The sequence below is a fragment of the Taeniopygia guttata genome, chromosome 9 (assembly GCF_048771995.1).
Source record: "Taeniopygia guttata chromosome 9, bTaeGut7.mat, whole genome shotgun sequence".
In the NCBI taxonomy this organism is placed as follows: domain Eukaryota; kingdom Metazoa; phylum Chordata; class Aves; order Passeriformes; family Estrildidae; genus Taeniopygia; species Taeniopygia guttata.
Window position 1 is genome coordinate 22,202,118 of NC_133034.1, and position 18,493 is coordinate 22,220,610.

An 18,493-nucleotide genomic window follows, 5' to 3' on the forward strand; every position below is an offset into this window, starting at 1 on the left:
ATCGTGTCTCCGCCATCCGCCCCGGTGCCTCTCAGTGCCCTCTCCGTGTGTCTGCCACCCGCCTCGGTCCCTCACAGTGCCTTCTCCGTGTGTCTGCCACCCGCCCCGGTCCCTCATCGTGTGTCCGCCATCCGCCCCGGTCCCTCTCAGTGCCCTCTCCCTGTGTCTGCCACCCGCCTCGGTCCCTCACAGTGCCCTCTCCGTGTGTTCGCCATCCGCCTCGGTCCCTCACAGTGCCCTCTCCGTGTCTCCTCCATCCGCCCCGGTCCCTCTCAGTGCCCTCTCCGTGTGTCTGCCACCCGCCCCGGTCCCTCATCGTGTCTCCGCCATCCGCCTCCGTCCCTCACAGTGCCCTCTCCGTCCCTCCGCCACCCGCCTCGGTCCCTCTCCGTCCCTCAGCGCCTCAGCCACCCGCCTCGGTCCCTCTCAGTGCCCTCTCTCTCCTTCAGCGCCTCAGCCACCCGCCTCGGTCCCTCACGGACGCGTCTTGGTTCCCCTCTGTCCCCTCAGCACCTATCGCACCCGGTCCCTCAGCGCCTCGGTCCATCGCCGCCCCGCAGCGCCCTGGCTCGGTCCCTCAGTCCCCTCCATCGCCCCTCGGTCCACCTCCCTCAGCCCGCCACAGCCCCTCAGCCCTCACCGACCCCACCTCGGTTCCTCAGCCCCTCACCGACCCCCGTCACCGCCCTCCCTTCGCACAATACAGGATTGTTAGAGCCGGAGGCACTCTGGAGATCATCCAGCCCAGCTCCCCTGCCAAGGCACGGTCACCCACGGCAGGTGACACAGGAACGCGTCCAGGTGAGCTTGGAATGTCTCTGCAGAGGCAGACTCCACAAACTACCTGAACAGCCTGTTCGAGTGCCCTGCCACCTTCGATGTGAAATTAACCCTCATGTTGAGGTGGAACCTCTTGTGTTTTACTTTATGGCCATTGCTCCTTGTCCTGTCACAGCGCACCACTGAGAACCCCTCAGCCCCTCTCCCCCCTCAGCCCCTGACCTTGCTCCAGCTCTGGCTATAAAAGTCTGTTTAGGTTTTGATACACTGAAATAGGGTGTAAGGCCTTAAAGATGCTCAATGCAATGTGTTTGTTAACTGGTACTTACTTAAACAAACTCATTACTTGGATCCCATATACTTACAGAATTAGATTCAGAAAGCAACCTATATAAAGCAGAAGGGCCTTTTGCCAGAGGTTGTCCCACATACTTGTGCAGTGAGGTCACTGGAGTTAGCAAAGCGCATAATCATTTATCCTGGCTCTGTGTTTCCAAACCACACCCTGGCACTTTGGGATGGAAAAGTATGTGCAGTGCTGCATTGTCTTGTCCAGTCCCCTCAAATCTTGTTGCCCCTTTCTGTTCCTATGATTTGGAACTCTCAGATTGAAAACTGGGCAACTAAGAACCTAAAAACGCTTCCAGAAGCATATTTGCCCCTCAGTTTCAGTGCCAGGTTTTGTGCTCTTTCTGGTACGACATCTTTTTCTGTTGAATGTTTTCCTTTTGCTGTTGCTGGGCAGAAAATCTATACAAGTTACAAATTAAGCTGACTGACTGCAGAGTGAGTGAACTAGAAAAGTGTAATTCAAAAGATGAACTTCTAGGTAGAGGGAATTGAAGTTTTTATGGTTACAATAAAACAATGCCTTGTAAAAAGCAGGCAGACTGCAGTTATTAAAAAATACATGCTTTAAGTTGGCAATAATTTTAACAGTGATTTCATGTACTTGACTTACAGTAACATAAAAGCACTCTGACATGGAGGCTTTCTTGCAGAAGAAGTTTCAGCCATCTGTAACTTACAGATGCTAATAATACATGATGGCTGCAGTAAGGGCTTTGGCAATGGTGCAGCTCTGACCCTTCTGCTCTCCCTGCACAGGCACAAGCTGAGCCTCAGCTGTGAAACTCTCCCTGTCTATGGGAGATGCACTCTGGCCTCCTCCTGAAGGGTACAATCACCTGATGGGTCATCATCCCTCATACTTGTACTCTTGGGCTCTTTTCAGGTCTTAGGTCTTACTCCTCTATGCCTTCTGTCTCTTTGAATCTATTGCAGATTCACAAACACACTTTTAATGCTCAGCTCTTCATTTTGCAGGGTTTTTTTTGGCATGGTAAGTTATCTGCAGTACATCAAGCTACTTGCTGCCAGAAAAGCACCTTGGATATGTGGTTAATGTATCTTTTTTTTTTTTTTTTTTTTTTTTTTTTTTTTTTTTTTTACTTTCTACAGAAATTTTAATTCATCTTTGTGAAACACTAAATTGCAGAAGCTCTTCCCAGGACAGCTGGGCATGGAGCAGCACAGGGAACAAATGCATCACTTCAAGCAGATCTCTAAGAAAGGACTGAGGGATGGAAAATGGGCAAGGGAATGTGTAAGGCTGTGAATGGTGAATTCCTGCTACTCTGGAGTACAGAGCAGATCATGACTGAGTCACACATGGAACAAGTTTATTCTCAGTCATCAGAACGGCAGAGCAGGAGAGAAGCAAGTGGCTGAATTCCAAGAAAGCCATGGTGTGGAAGTGAAGGTTCAAACAGCTTGGGTTAGTGTCTGTCAGCTGTGGGGCAGGCTGCAAAAAGAAACATTGCAGAACCAAGCAGTGAAGACACAGCCCATAAAAGGCCAACTGCCATTGTGATTCTTGTAGGTTCAGAATTACTGTTGAGAAGGATGTTGCATACAAGTGGAGTGGTTTCCTCTTTCAACTGAAGCCAAACCAACAGCATTTCATCTTCTTTTCCCTCTTCTTTACCCCAGCTGTGTGATCTAATACAGCAATATGGATGCTGGAAGCTTGGCTCAGAAAACAGCTGGATATATTAATGGAATGAAAATACTTGATGAGCTACCATTAAATATAGACATCACCTCTGCTTGTCTGGGTGATAGGACCCTGGAAATAAAGGAATTTCTGTCAGTTCTGTGCAAACAAACTTGCAAGAATCTTCTCCTCTGGACACACAGATAATCCTTCTGGATTTGGGAGAGGGAGGGGAGAATACACATTGGATAGGAAGGAAGGAAAGGAAGGAGAGGAGAGGAGAGGAGAGGAGAGGAGAGGAGAGGAGAGGAGAGGAGAGGAGAGGAGAGGAGAGGAGAGGAGAGGAGAGGAGAGGAGAGGAGAGGAGAGGAGAGGAGAGGAGAGGAGAGGAGAGGAGAGGAGAGGAGAGGAGAGGAGAGGAGAGGAGAGGAGAGGAGAGGAGAGGAGAGGAGAGGAGAGGAGAGGAGAGGAGAGGAGAGGAGAGGAGAGGAGAGGAGAGGAGAGGAGAGGAGAGGAGAGGAGAGGAGAGGAGAGGAGAGGAGAGGAGAGGAGAGGAGAGGAGAGGAGAGGAGAGATGGTAGCATGCTGCAGGCTCTGGAGTGACCTCCCTTTTCATCCAGTCAGCTTCAACACTGAATGGGCTCAGAATATAAAGAATACGGGCCTTGTACTGCACAGCATCACATACTGTCAAGAAAGGTTCAGATAAAATCCACCCACAAATACATGAGTCATAACTCAGAAACATATTCCAATGTAGACATATCTTGAGTCACTTCCATCTCAAAAGCTTATAAATATTTAGTTAGCCACTTAGCTTTTAATTTAGCAGAAAAACAAAGGTTTATTAGACAAATCTCCATAATTATCTTTCACTAAGAAAGTTCTTAAATACTTCCACTCTTGCCAGTTCCTTTTCATTTCTATACAACCCAGAATTATTAGGTACAAATAACTGTCAAAAATCCTATTTGAACTAAAAACTAATTTCTGTGGTTCTTCTGTAATTATTTGCACTTATTTATAATACCAGCTTTGTTCATTGTAAGAATATAATTTGATCGGAGCAGTAACTGGTGAGTAACTGAATACATCTCTCCTGATATGGCTTGGCACATCAGCTCTTTCTAAAGGCCACTGTCAGTCAGACCATGCTGAAGTCAGTGAGGATGTACATGGACATATAAATGAAAAATACATCAATACATTTTCTGGAAGAACCAGCTGAGGTTTTAGGGGAAAGTCTGTATAAAAAAAGGCTTGCTTGTATCTCTGTTTTTGCCAGTGGCAGGAGGAGAGGATAAGAATTATAATATTTAAGGTATAGCCTTAAAAAACCCTACCTGTCATTGTTTTATAAAATCATAAATTTTTTGTTATGATTACAAGTGTTTGAATTAAAAATATTTTTTATGTAAGGATGCAAGTCTTGAGTTTACATCTCTCCATTTAACAGGTTGAACTAGAAGCCAGGGAGTGCTTTACAGGCCATCTCCCACTGCAGAGAGCTCAGGGACTGCTGGAGTCCCACGAATCCCAGCTGCACAGTGCTCCTCCAGCAAAGCTGTTGGAACCATGGAACAGAAAGATAATCAGCAAAGACCGTCTGATGAGCCAAGGCTGCAACAAAGAACCAGGTTGGTTTGGTGCTTTCTTTTTTTTTCCATGGTCAGTGGTGCTTTTTCTGTTTTGCCATTTAGGTTGATTGATCTGTATGTCAGTAATTCACACACACAGATGCTATATGTGTTTTAAATTTTGGTAAATCAAAATGTCTATTCAGGCCTTTGCTGTGCTATAGGGAAAAATACTGCATCATTCTCCATACAACATAGACAATAGGTTCTTCTTTAATCTGGGCTGAATTAAAGATTTGCATCCTTACCCACAGGGAAATTAGTGGTTCAAGAAGAGCATGGGGATAGTAGCAGAACTAATGTCTGTCTGGAAAAAAACAGACTTGGGTAAACTTGGGAATGGGACAAAGGAAAGGACAGCATAAGGGCCAAATCAACAGAGTAGTTCTTGTGGCCTCAGTACAGGTGATAGGAGGAGCAAAGCCTTCCCAAAGAAAGAAGGAGCCTGGCAACTGCAATAACCCCCCAAAGCCTGAACAAATGAGAAAGGAGAGGTGAGCTTTTCTCTCAATATAGCATATATTATTATACTGAAATTGCCATAGCAATAAAGCTACAGCTATTTATTACAGCATGAAGAGCTAATCAAAACCAACCATCAGAGACAGCTGAACCCTGATGAACACAAGGGTTTGGAATGGAATGATCTTTAAGGTCCCTTTCAACTCAAGCCATTCTGTAATTCTGTGAACATTCAGCCTCATAAAGTAGACTTGTTATTTTCCAGTAAATAATAAAGGGCTTGGGTAGAACATTAGCATGGCAAGGTACCAAAACAAGAGCTGTATCTAGTTTTGGATGATTTCCTGTAAAGTTTCTGATGTTGAAGGTGACTCAAAACACTGCACAACCAATCAACATTGTATGAGGGTAACTGGAAAGTTGAAAACCTGACAAATTTCTAGAGAGTTTAAAAACTAGAGGTGATGTAAAAAAACAGAGTGGATTATTTTTCCTGTTTCACACTCAAAGGGTAATTTAACATTCTGAAAACTGTTCTGTGGCAGAGCCACAATTGTATAAAGTCGTAGAATATAAAGTTTTATAAAGTAGCTGATGGCATGGGTATGGGTCAGTTTGAAATACCATCACCTTGTGAACCTATGTGCTTGTTCTTCTGTTTATGTGCTGGATTAAAGTGACTGCCTGACTTGGACCTGGTGAGAATTCTGCGTGACTTTTGTAATATTATAGAATTTTTTAGTGGTTCTTCACCTGGGAAATTGTTCAGAGAATTATCTATTTAGTTCCATGTGAGTTTGTATTCCACATCATCATCATCTGCAACCTGCATGAGACCAGAAACCCAGGCTGTTGTAGGAAAGACAAGCCATTTCTTCCTCTTCAGGACTTCCTCAATCTGTTATTTATGATACAGAACCATTTCGCCATATGTTTGTTATACCTTTTTATTAATCTTTTCTTTAACATTGGCACTATTAAAAAAATTTAAAATGGAAGTTTCCCTATGAGCCCACACATTTACTGTAGATACAGACAAAACCAGGAACTTCTACAACACCTAATAAAAAACATTGGTTTTTGTTTCTTCATTAACTGCATCACTGCTATGGACTAATACAGCAATAGATGTTAAATGAAACATTTCTAATGATGCAACATGTATTAAAACACATCATCTGCATCCCACTGTGATTTTAGTTGCATTGCAGAAAAAATGAATGCAGTAATAGCACAGGCACCAGGAAGTTATTAGGAGGCAGAGTTCTGCCACCTTTCTTAGGTACTAGGTGGTTGATACCTGAACCCCCTTGCAGCTGGAATAAACAATAAATGTCCAAAAAGAACATGAGAATCAGTAAGGCCTCAAGGTTTACATATAGACACAATTCCTGAAAACACATCAACCTCTGGAAATATTGGTCTGTCTACTGATTCTGTGTACTTTTTAATTATTTTTACCTTTTATTTTCATTTCCCCAGAAATGTTTGTAGGAGAGGAAACATTCATTATGAGTGGTATTTCCTCCATTAGAAATAGAAACTATTATGTCTGTTTAGGTAAATCCCTTTCCTTCCTGTTTCACTTCACAGCTGTTTACTGTTCAGGGCTTATTGCATTTTGGCTGCTGCAGCACATCTCCCCCAGTACAGGAAGCTATGAAACAATTCCTTTGGTCATTTTGGGCAGTTGTCTGTCAAACCACGACAGCAGTATATGCAAAGGTGTTTGGTGATATTTTTTTTTTTTAATTGCAGAAGCAATGCAAGACTGCAAACTTTGCATCCCAACTTGCTCAGCTTTTGACATTGTTCATGTCTCACCCATTTACAAAAATAATCACACTCTTCAGAACCACATTTCAATCCTTCCTCCCTGGCATATGGGACTTGAAGTCAAACTTTTCTGCTGTTACTTTAGAAAAACAAATAAAGTTTCTTCATATTGTCACCCTTAACATGCCCCCAGTACTTCAGGTGTGCTGTTTCCCTTCGGAGGGACAGCAGGTGACCGAGTGGCTTTGCAGCGACATCTCCTGGCCTGACTCCCCTGAACAGTGTCAGAGATTCCTCTTCCAGGGTGGAGAAGGTCTCATGTGGATTGAGTCGAGTATTTCACACAGAGAGGAGGCAGGATGCCACTAGAAAACCAAGTCATTAACTCTGTTCAATCAGATACGTGACACTGTCAACATGATTGTCAATTGTATAAAAGATAAGTTAGAAGTTGTTTTCTTATGCTAAAAAATATATAAATATTTGCCATTTTTCCAAAGGCTGCAAAGTTTGGACAGTATGGTAAGATGGACATCCAAAGTTGCTGTTGCAAATATCTAATCACACATTATCTAGTGCACAGATATAACAAAAACATAAAGCAATTTATCTCTGGCTAAAGTAAAAAAATAGAATATGGAAATACCTCCTCTCCTCGTGTTTAGCCGCTTCAGTACTTGAGACCACAAAAACTAAACTAAGGGGAGAGAATCTAAAGTAACAACATACAGCAGGTCCACAATTTATCAAGCTTCAATTTCAGAACTAGATTTTGTCAAAAGTATTTGTATATCCTCTAGAGTAAAGAAGAGTTCTTGAGGGAGGAGAGTGGAAGTTACTGACTTCCAAAGTCTGCATGGAAAACCAGTGTAGGACCAAACCCCTAAACAGGGAGCAAGGAAAATCACACAGGAATCACAATAAACGCTGGGGATTTGTCCTTGGCTAAAAGCTCTATTTCATGTCTTTGTTTGCTGTGAGATAATGACTCATCAGTAGCAGAAGTGAGGGGAAACCATATTTTTCCAGAGAAAAGGGAGCTCTCAGGCTAAACTGATGGCCTCTTCCAGTGAAGAACGCTGAATGTGCTGCTGAGGGAAGGGCTTTCCATGGCTTGCCCTGGTGAGTTGATGGGAAGGGTGTTCTGGCAGAGGCTGGCAGGAACAAGGTGGCTTTCCTGCAGGGAATGTCACTGTCCCAGTGACTGGCCTTAGTGGCAGAGGCTGGTGACTCATCTCATTTTCATGACTCTTGCAGTCACGAAAAGCAAATTCCAGCCCTGGTGATAAGAATGCCTTGGGATAATTAAAATTGCTGCCACACACGGTATTTTCATGTTCAATCTGTGTCTCTTTATAAACTTTATACCCTTGCCAGGCACTTAGAAGGGTTTAGTTCTGGAATAGCAATGAATTGACTCAAATTGCTGAGTCTGGGGTATATTTCTCCATATTCTGTAGGGAGTTCCATACTGTCCCAATGAATTCCATATGAATGTTCTGTATAAATTCTGTTCAACAGAAGCAGAAGTCAGCTATCTTTGGAAGCCATGCCCTTTCCATACAGTTTCTCAGCTGCCCACTGGAACACATTGTAAGACACACAGTGCACTCTGAGTATCTGGCAGCTTCCAGTGATCACTCTGGACTGAATGAAAAATTCAATTTACCTGTTAACTCTACTGGTATTCTTTTCAATGAATTGCACTTGAAAGTAATTGAACTAACCTGTAGCTGCATTTCTGAATGCCTTTCAGGTACAACACTTCCTCATGCTGCATTGGCAATTTATTTCCTTCAGGCCTAGCCTTACAGTGGTTTCAGGCTGTAGCTTCTTCTCAAACACTTTGTAACTAGAAGTTCCTGGATTATTAAAAACACGTTATGTCCTGGATTTAGCTCAACTTTTCTGGAAAGCAATCATCTGGAAGTCAGCGTGGGATCCAGCTGTGTCACATGGATTTTCCCTGCTTTCTGAAACCATCTGTTCCACTGCTTGGGAGGTTTCTGGGTCCTGGGAGCAGGGACTGTCCAGGGTGTCACCGCTGCTGTTGCAGTGCAGAGGGGAGGCCATGTCAGAGGGCTGCTCCGAGGGTTTCCCTGGAGCAGGAGGCAGAGACACGGGCAGAGGGACATTCATCATGTAGAACACATTACCCAGACGTCGGGACACCTTTAAAGACAAAGGTACAATTGCAGTAATCACTTCTTGCCATTAAAACCATTAAACATCAAACGTGACGCTGGTGCAGCCCCACCAGGGACATCCCAGGCATCTCAAAGGATTATCAAATTCTTGTAAAAAAATATATTCCATTTTCATTCTCATATTTTTATAGGCCCAGGTTGTAGAAGGAGCTTGTCAATACCCAGTTTAGGACTGTTGGGCCTGACAGCACCCAGGGACAGAGGGGAGGCAAACTGCCAGTCAGGAGTGGGGCAGGTGGCTGGAAATAGAGAGGATTGAGAACCAGCAATAACAGAAACACAGAGAGAGTTGATATTAGTGGATGAAATTAAGGGCAGAAAACTGCAGAGAGGGACAATCTGTTCCTGAAAATGTATGGTAATATTCCTTACAGTCTCCCTGTATGCCATAGTAACATACAGGGAAGCAAATGAAAACTTTGCTGGAGTAATTTTTTTTTTTTTTTCAATATTCTGGCAGCTACCTTACCAATGGAAAAGAAAGTGCTTTAGTTTGGAAAATTTTCCTCCTGTCATTTTCTGGCACTTTCATGTCTCTGTGACTCACTGTCTTGTCATACATTTGTTGATCATACCTGAGAGCGGATTTTTAATGCTGGTCCAAGTTTTAATCCCATTGTATCCAGGAGATGTTCCTCTGTTAGCAGTGGAAGGGTTTCTCCATCAATAGCATGGTCTTTAAATATCTGATGAAGTGATAAAACACATCATAGTGTGCTAAAATAGACTTTGGTTGTTATTTTTCATACTTAACCCTGAGGCATAAACAAAGTCATAAAAACAAGAAATAATAATTTTACTGTTTTATCTTTGTATTTATCTCCTAACTGCACAAAGAAAACTACTATTGTACTTGTAATTTTGGGACAATCAACTGCCCTCCCACATTTACATTTGCTGGCTGACATTTAAAGCTAGATGGTCCTAAAGACCTGAAAATGTGGTGAATATTTATGATCACCTGGGCATAATCTGAGCAGCCTGGGAGGCTGACAATGAAGTTGTGCACATCATCAACTGTCCACTTGCGAATGTCTTCAACAGAAGAAATGTCTTCTCCATTCAGGATCAGGCCATGAGCTCCTTTGAGGAGGAAACACAGAAGTTATCTTGGTAGAATTTTGCTGGCAAAACAGGAGGAAATGATTGCTATCATGAGAATTTTTACACCTTTTCAGAACCTAATACATTAACAGCAGGTTGTAGTTGCAGATAGAGGAGTCCAAGACAAAATCACCAGGTAATGAGCAGAACCTGGTTCTGAAGGTTTTTTTTTGGTGGCTTCTTTTGTTTCCTGCTGGCACTGTACCTACCAGTCACTACCCATACAAATCATGCTGCAGGAGCAGGACTTCCTCTAATAAGTGCATTATCCAGTGCTTTTTCTGCTTTAGACTTTACTGTTACTTTAATTTGACTAATATTTCAGCAGAACAGATCCAAGCCTTTGCTAGTCCATACTGCCTACTGTGAGTTAGGACAAATAGAAAAGTTGTGGGCTGAAGAGAGAGGCTAACTCACAACTTCATTCAGCAATTTTTTTTATTTTAATTGAAACTCCTTTTTAAAACAAGAACTGGATACAGATATTACTCTTTGCAGCATAAGAATTCTACTTTTAGTTGTAATGACTCTACCATACCAAGAATTCACTTAAACAGAGGGAAGAATTGAGACACCAAATCAATAAACCCAGATTATATCAACATACCACTCTAATCTGGAGATCTGACAAACCTGAAGGTAGCAATGGGTTGTTGGGCACTGGAAATCCATATGGTAATGCTGAGAATGGGATTGCAGAAGGGTACAGATACTTGTCATCAAAAGTAGCACAGGAGCTGTTGGCTTCCTTCTCGTTTGTGTTGCTGCAGCTGTTGGTTTCAGTAGGAATTTCATGAGTAGCACAGTTTTTTCTCAAGCCTTGTTCAAACTCTTTGCAGTTCTTGGCAACTACTGCTGGCTCAGTCTGGTTTTTGCTCTGCTCATGTTTGTTTGGCATCTCCACCTCTACTTCCTTCTTGTCTTCTTTCTCATCATCCACTGCAGCTGAAGCAGAGTCGGTGGATTTGTCATCTGCCTGGCTCTTCGTGCTGTTGGCGCTGCCCTCGGCAGTTTTGTGGTTTCCAGCTCTTCTCCCTGGGCGGCGCCCCCTCTCCCTTTGCAGGGTGCTGACTGGTGGGTATGGGCTGCTCGCCATGAGCACCGTGTTGCCATGGATCTCATCCAGGGTGGCACGATGGACATACAGGTCGTTGGCAAGGTGCCCTTCAGGGAGTCTGTGCCTGCCCCGGAAAGCAATGGGACTCGCTGGCATCCCGTGGTAAAGGAAAGGGGCTTCCAGGCCCAGAAGTCCTTTCCGATGGGCTTTCTCCATTTCCTTTTGCTGAAAAATAGCACTCATCTCCATTTCCATTCTAAGGGACACACAGAGCATGAGCAGTTAGGGCAGCTTGGTTCCTTCATCACCTTTTTTTTTTTCAGCAGCAGAATAAAACACAGATTAATGAATAGGCAAGAGCACTGCTTGTTTTGTCTCTCCCCTACATTGCTGTGTGTGAGAGGGTACAAACTGCAGATGGAATGGCAAACCTGGCTGTGTGTAATGTGCTCTCAGATACAGAAAGTAAGCTAAAAGACAGGGAAAACATATCTTCCATATGATGGCTCTGGAAAATACTTCAGACAAAAAAGTGTTATTTGCATATTGGCAATCCACATGAGGATTATATTCACATTTGGAAAGTAGTCTCCAGAGTCATAAAGGTTGAAGACTAAAGAGAATTATTTATCTATAGTATCACTCAGAAATTTGTACCAAAATCTGCAAAATTCCAGTGATATTGTAAATTATAAAGAGCAAGAATGACATTATCTATGGAACCTGTGCATCTATTCAGAGTAAGCTAACGCTAAGTCTCTTGAGTAACCCTCCACAGAGCCTGGCGCCTGAGCATGGTTCTGAGAGTGTGAAAGGGTGAGATCCTGGTGGGAAATGTTCAACTGATCTCCTTCCTTCTGGATGAATGCTCCAGAGTCTGTGCCAGCTTCCTGCTCCTGTCATTGTGGATGGGAGGGCTTGTCAGTGGGATACAGAGAATACAAGTATTTGTATTGTATTTGTAATAGTAGTATTTGTCTCTGCTGCACCAACCTTTACATGAGTTTCTCTGCAGCCAGGCCAGTGATCAAACAGAAAGTAGAGCTCCTAAAGGAGCTTTGAGGAGCTTGCAGTGGGATTTCTGCATCTTTGGAAAAGAGCCTGTGAAGTAAAGCACTTTAAAGTGCATCAAGATAGCTTTCTTAACACTCCAATGAGTATAACAGGTCACAGAGAGTCTGATCTTCAGGAGAGTGTAAAATTGTCAGGAGAACAGTTTGGGCAAAAGCCATGTATACAGATTTTTGGTATGAGGAGGAATTATTTGATCACACCATTCAGGGGCTTTTTCTCTGCCTTCTTTTAATCTTTGAAACAACCTCCAGCTTAGTGATTTTCTGCTTTCAGAGATACAAAGGAAATGTTTTGTCTATGTACTGTGTCCTTGTATGCTTTGCCTGATTGTCATTACTCCCACCCAGCTCTTGAGGTGGCAATAAACAGCAGAAAACATTACATTCCTCCTCCTCCTCCACCTGAGATAGTCTGTTCCTGTCAGGACCAGCAAACAGAGCTTTGGGATGAGGCAGAGTCCCTTGGAGAACAAGGATTTGAATCCAGGTGCTCAGCAGCACAGCTGCTGCAAGGGCAGGAGATTGTCCATACCTGATTTCTGGAACAACTGAAAGGAGCAAGTGCAGCCCTAAAGGTGATCTGTGCTGCAGAAAGCTGTGTGAACAGGGTGGAAATTGTCAGGGTGGCAAAAAAGTGGGGTAAAAGTTTTTTAAGGTATAGGTGAGCTGTTTCATGTTGGAGTTTTGTTGTTTGGTGGGCTGGGGAAAGCACCTGAACAGGTAGCACCAGCTCTGATGTGGTTGTGGGTGTATGAGATGGCCATATTTGCTGCTCATTTTTCTACTACTTGTTTTTCTCAGGGTTTTTGCCATGTGGCAAGAGCTATAGGCAATGCATTGCTGATGCAAATCTTGTGCTTGGAGGAGTTCAGTAATTAAGCTTTGCTTACTTAAGAGCTCAAAACACTTCCCTCATAACTATTTTTCAATGAATGTATGGAACTTGGCTGTTCTTTGCTCTTAGTCTCATTGTGTGAGGGACACTCCCACTGAGTAGTGCAGCCAGTCCAGGAGTGACTGAGGTTAGAATTCCTCTGTGGAAGGGCACTGGTGGTCTCTTAATCAGCTATTGACTACACTGAAACTGGTACAAATAAGTGGACTTTCTACAGTCACTCTGCTATTCCAACTCTTTGGTCAAACTAGGAAAGCTGCCCACCCTGGTAGGGTGGAGATACAGCTGCTCATCCCAAGGGCCCTGCTACAGGCCTAAATTGTTGTGTGTGATATCACACAGCTGCAAAGTTGGAATTTGTTTCTGAACTTTTGTAACTTCAGGATGTTTGGATCCACACTTCAAGGACTGTGGCTGTAACTTGTTCTTTTCCTTAACCAAGCTAAGGGGTTTGTTTATTTTTGTTGTTTTGTTTGCTTTTAAAAATAAAAGCAAACTAGGGCAAGCAGAAAGTCAGCAGGTTCAGGCCTTAATTAATACTCAAGGGCCCTCTGCATCTTTGGGTGACTTGTAAAACAATCTCGATCACTTTGTTGCTTTAATCCTGGCATGAACCTCAGAGCAAAGCTTGCTATTGATTACCTGGCAATATTTTGCTTTTGAACCAGCTCTTGTCTTCTGGCCACAGCTTCCATGGATTCTGGTTGCAGAAAGCTGTATCCTTAGAGGGAAGGAGAATAAAAAAAAAAAATCTTTAAAATTCACTGGTTTCCTCATGCAAATGCACAACCCCCAAAGCAATGCAGAGACACTTTAAAAAGCTTTGTAAGTCTTCAACTCTGGGCTTCACCAAGAAGGTGATAGGATTTCAAGTTAAAGCCAATTTGTTGTCTTTGTTTTGGTGGCAATATGTAGAAAGAACATGAAGTCCATCATCAGGTGTTTTCAGGATCAGATCTGTAGTTAGGAATACCTGCCATCAACCACAAAGGGTGGTTTTATTGGGTGACATATGCCTTTGAAGTACATATAATTGCTCAGAAAATAATAGCCCTCGGTTGAGCAAAGCAAACCTGCTCCTTCAAGACTGCTTTCAGCCTGGAGGCTGTGTTATTTTAAATTACATTTCCTCTTGAGATCCATGTTAAGGCTGGGAAAGAAGCTGAAATCAGAAATTTTTCTTGGTGTATTGATGTGACATTGAAAATACATTCACTCATCTCAAAGAAAAATTCATAGGTTCACTTTGTATAAAGTAATATGTAAATTTTTGTGCAGCATGACATGAATGCCATAGTTGTGATATTCAGCCTTCCCCTTGGAGCTGTGCCCTCTAATTTAGAGTCCTTATTAAAAAGGACTTGTATTTGCCCTACATGAATTGACATGTGGTATTATCATTAGAACATATGATCTGTATAAAGTAGCCAATACTTATATAAGAGCAAGAGAAAAATGTAGTGTAAAAGTGTTGATGAGGAGCTATTTTTTCAGCTGTAGACTTTTGTTTGGGTGTGAAAATGCTTGGAAAATACAAAAATAAAAGGAGGGAATAAAAACATGCAAAAGACTGAGAACTGTATTTAACAAAAGATAAAATGGACATACTTAGACCTAAACTGGCACAGGCTGCCTCCTTTTAGTGTGACTGTTTTTCTAAATAAAATAAACTAAAAACTGTTATTGACACTACCGAGAAACCTATGGAAAACTAGCAGGTGCAATTGGCTTTCTGATCCACATGGTCCCACTTTTCAGGATGCTGAGGGTGCTTTGTTACCTGGGCCTGGGTAGACACGGTTGGACAACAGGTTTGGCATGTTGGGGTGCTGTGGGACTGGGGGTGCCAGGTGGGATGCCATGTGCATTTGTCTGGGGTCAGCTGAGGCCATCATTTCAGTTGAAGGAAGCAGATCTCTGAGAGGAAAACATTCAGATATTCAAAGGATTTTGTTTAGTTAAGAATAACCAAAGGTCTTTACAACCTCAGGGGCAGCACACACAGAGATAAACTGCAGCGCTGGCACAGAAATCGCTGCCCGGTACCTGTCCACCAGCCGCGGCTCAAACTGGCCGGGGATCGCCTGCATCCTCTGCTGGCCCGGCCCCATCAGCTGCGGGTTTACTGCCATCAGCTGGTTCCTCATCAGCATCTCCTGCCGCTGCCGCAGCTCTGCGAGGCACACACAGTTAGTTCTGCACTCAGAGAGATAAGTTAGGAAGTGATTCTGACTGCGGTATAACCTTACCAGAAAAAAAAAAAATGTTTTGTTTTGTTTCCTCTAGTGCAATTCACACTTTTTTTTTTTTTTTTAATAGCAGCAACTGAAAATATGTTTTCACTGACACCTGAACTACTTTGTTTAAATAATGTAGATTTATTCAATCAAACCGCAGTAAAAATAAATAGGATGTGCTCAGTCAAGTGTATCAAAGGACAAATTACAATGAATAATAATTTACATAATACTGTGAAACGGCAGATAGCCATGAATGTTAAGTTCTCTGCTTGAGAGGGTTTTCATTTCTAATACAGGTTCATTTTGAGAAAAATCTTACTACGTGGAAACTGCATTGTCATGAGAAAGCAGCTCTAGAAGAAAAAGCCCACAATGCTGAGCCAGAACATCATAATGCCCAGCTGTGGCTTCTGTTCTGAGTTCTTGTGTGCCATTTACTTTCTTCCACATGCTCAGCATCTCTAAATCAAATACTGAATTTCACGAGCCCTCTTGTTAATTTTTAATTACCTTAAGCAAAGTATTTCTGCAGTTACTCCTAGGATAAATTTGAAATAACCTTTTAAAGACACCAAATCTGCTGCTGGCTGTTTCTTGTAGGTTGTAGATGCCAGCAGTGCTGTAACCACATGTTCAGTGGGGTTCCTTAGTGCTCACCTCCTGCTGCCATGCTGCCAGCCAGCCGGTACAGGTGCTTTTCCTCCAGTGATCCCTGCTCCCCCAGGATGGACATCTTCCTCATGTGCTCCCGGGGAGTCATGCTGCAGGGACACAGCAACAACGCTGCTGCTGGGAAGAAATGAAGCAGCAGCACCAAAGAGAGGAATAAGACATTCAGCAATGAGAAACAGAGAAGGTTATGCAGGGTGTTTCCCAGCTAAGCAGGTCACAGCTGGACCCTTCTGTCACCTTGGGTTGTAATGTTTTCCATGTAGAAACTTCCAGCTTTCAGGACAATGCAAATATTGCCCTTGCTTACACTGAGTTGTTGGATCCTACAATACAAGGAAAATCAGGGTACTGGAAAATAACACCTGCTCAAAAGGAGGTAATTAAGCCCAAGCCTTTGCCTTCAGCCCCTGGTGTACCTGAGAGCAGTGATGTCCTCATACTTAGGAAGGCAGATGTCTTTGGTTTAATTTCAGAATTGTAATGGTTTGGAGCCCTGTCTACTGTAAACTATGTGAAGTAGATGGAAAGAAATTGTAGAAATTATCTGTTCCAAATGACATCAGTCCCATAAGGTTGCCAAATTGAAGTAAAAAAGGTAAAAGAATGTGTTTTGTAGTGAGGAAAACAGTGATAAAACCACTAAGACTCAGATTAATGATAAATTAATATTTGTAATTAAAATATACATAATTAATAATTTTAAAGGAAGCAAGGCCTGTAACCCAGAGCCTGGATGTTAAAAAGCTATCCTGTATGGAATGCTTTGAGTTGAGGAGTTGGCAGAGGGAGCAGGCTGGCTCTGAAGGCTGCATCAGGAGCATCTGTAAATACATGTCACACTAGATTTGCACAGCAAATGATTAGAATTTAAAAATAATTTTAAATTATTTTTTTAAATAAGGAGTTGTATTTCCATCCCCATTTAGCTCTGATGAAATGGATTCTTTCTGTCTTCTGAAAGAAGGAAGATGTAATGCTGAACTGTTCTCATCCTGCAGATAGTTACAGCTCCAGGAGTTCAGCCAGCATTTGGTATAGGTAACAGTGAGGGAAATGCAAAGACAGGAACACTGTTCCTTATCCAAAAATGAGATTAGAGGAAAGTCCTGTGTTTTGTTACCCAAGCCATTTATAAATTAAGATTTATCATTATAGCTTCTTTTATTGCCTTTGACCTATTGATGAGTTTAAAATAATTTAAGTGATAGATATCAATCTAATTCATGTGCCTAAGGAATTTACCATTTCTTTGGTAAGAGGGAAATACTTGGTCTCAAAATGAGTTTACCAAAAGGGTAAACAAGTGAGTAATTTCAGCCATTTATACTGAAACTAGAGGCTGAATTTAGACCATACCACTGGTGTTCCCTCAAATAACAAGTGCTTTACATTTGTAAGAGTAGATGTTGGGTTCTGTGTTGGCCAAGATTTAGGTCTTCATGGCAACAGACAAGTCTGTCAAATCCCAGACCAGCACCATGGCCTTTGTTCTTGACATTTGTATCTGAACATGTTTCCATTTGCCTTTTTTTTAGGATACTTTAGACTTAAAGCGATTTAGGATGCTGGGTGCCTCATGAAGAGCATTTGAGCTGCCAAAGTGCTTCTGAGCTGCTAAAGCACTTTAAAGCTCAGTACTAAAGCGATTTAGTGCTGGACTAAACTTTTCAACAGCTCAAAAAATAGGTGGTAACTGGGATGATGGTATTTGCCATACCATATTGTTCAGTAAGCCATTTAGGTGTTTTTATTTCTTGGATAGAGACTCTGTATTGAGCACTCTGCAAAACAAACTGAAATGTTAAACTTCATGCTGCCCTTCTTACAGCCTGGCCTTTGGCCTTTGTCTGGCTCTTTTTTTCTGGAGAAACCTGGTCTGCCTGAAGATGTCAGTGCTTATTGCAGGGGCCTTGGACTAGATGGCTTTAAAGGTCCCTTCATTCCAAACTGGTCTGTGATTCTGTGAAGGTGCAAAGAAACCATCCGAGGTTCGGCTAGCATAATGGAAAAAAGACCCAGGAAGTTTCAACCTTTTTATTCTAGTAAATCAGGGGAGAAAAATAAAATTAATAGCGAATTTTAATACTGACATGTTTGTGTCTCAGATGACTGACACATTGTGCTGCTTTTGCATTTTAGGAACTGCTAGAATGTGTCAGTCTCCTGTTTAAATCAAAGTTGTGAATGTGCTTTTTTTTTTGGAGAAATGTCCCTGTGTGGGAAAAAGACACACAAGTAAAAGACACTTTCTTCATCAGGCCTTCCTAGAACTTCTACACTTCCCCCTAAAATCACACCTGTGACTAAAATTATATGATGCAATTTTAAATTGTAGAATCATGGAAAACCCGGTGGGAAGAGAGCCATCTGTTCTGGCTCAAATCCCTCCTGTGGGTCCCATGTGCCCTGCCTGTTCTGACAGACATCCATTCAAAAGCAAGCAGCAGTAAGTGGTTAGAAACCAGTAGCACCAGTATCACTGTGGTGTTCTCTGAGTCGTCTGTTGTTCCCAAAATAAGTCTGGATTTTGTGTTGGATGTGAAGGCTGTTGACAGGCAGTCTGACACTGCCTCCTTTAAGAGACGAAGCAGAAA

The 18,493-nt window shown here is 42.6% G+C and overlaps 2 protein-coding genes across 2 annotated transcripts in view; one reads left to right on the forward strand and one right to left on the reverse strand.

Annotated features, from left to right (window-relative positions):
• The first annotated feature begins 69 nt into the window (after window positions 1-69).
• Window positions 70-18,493, forward strand: part of LRRC31 (leucine rich repeat containing 31) — a 45,295-nt gene continuing 26,871 nt past the window's right edge. The window contains exons 1-2 of the mRNA XM_072933599.1: window positions 70-801; window positions 4,233-4,413. The gene's annotated coding sequence lies outside the window, so the exon portion shown is untranslated. The remainder of the gene's footprint in view (window positions 802-4,232; window positions 4,414-18,493) is intronic.
• Window positions 5,185-16,941, reverse strand: SAMD7 (sterile alpha motif domain containing 7). The gene is made up of 8 exons (XM_002193976.6): window positions 15,885-16,941; window positions 15,034-15,160; window positions 14,768-14,904; window positions 13,630-13,708; window positions 10,596-11,275; window positions 9,820-9,941; window positions 9,434-9,544; window positions 5,185-8,823 (listed from the first exon to the last, which is right to left on the reverse strand). Exons 1-8 carry the CDS (start codon window positions 15,985-15,987, stop codon window positions 8,551-8,553), a joined length of 1,632 nt encoding a protein of 543 aa, XP_002194012.5. The 5' UTR covers window positions 15,988-16,941; the 3' UTR covers window positions 5,185-8,550.

Excerpts from the sequence above, each read along its gene's own strand:
- SAMD7 (XM_002193976.6), bottom strand. The coding sequence starts at position 15,987 with ATGACTCCCCGGGAGCACATGAGGAAGATGTCCATCCTGGGGGAGCAG. Across the intron at positions 14,905-15,033 it reads GAGCCGCGGCTGGTGGACAG|AGATCTGCTTCCTTCAACTG; the intron begins GTACCGGGCAGC and ends TTTTCCTCTCAG. Across the intron at positions 8,824-9,433 it reads CATTAAAAATCCGCTCTCAG|GTGTCCCGACGTCTGGGTAA; the intron begins GTATGATCAACA and ends TTGTCTTTAAAG.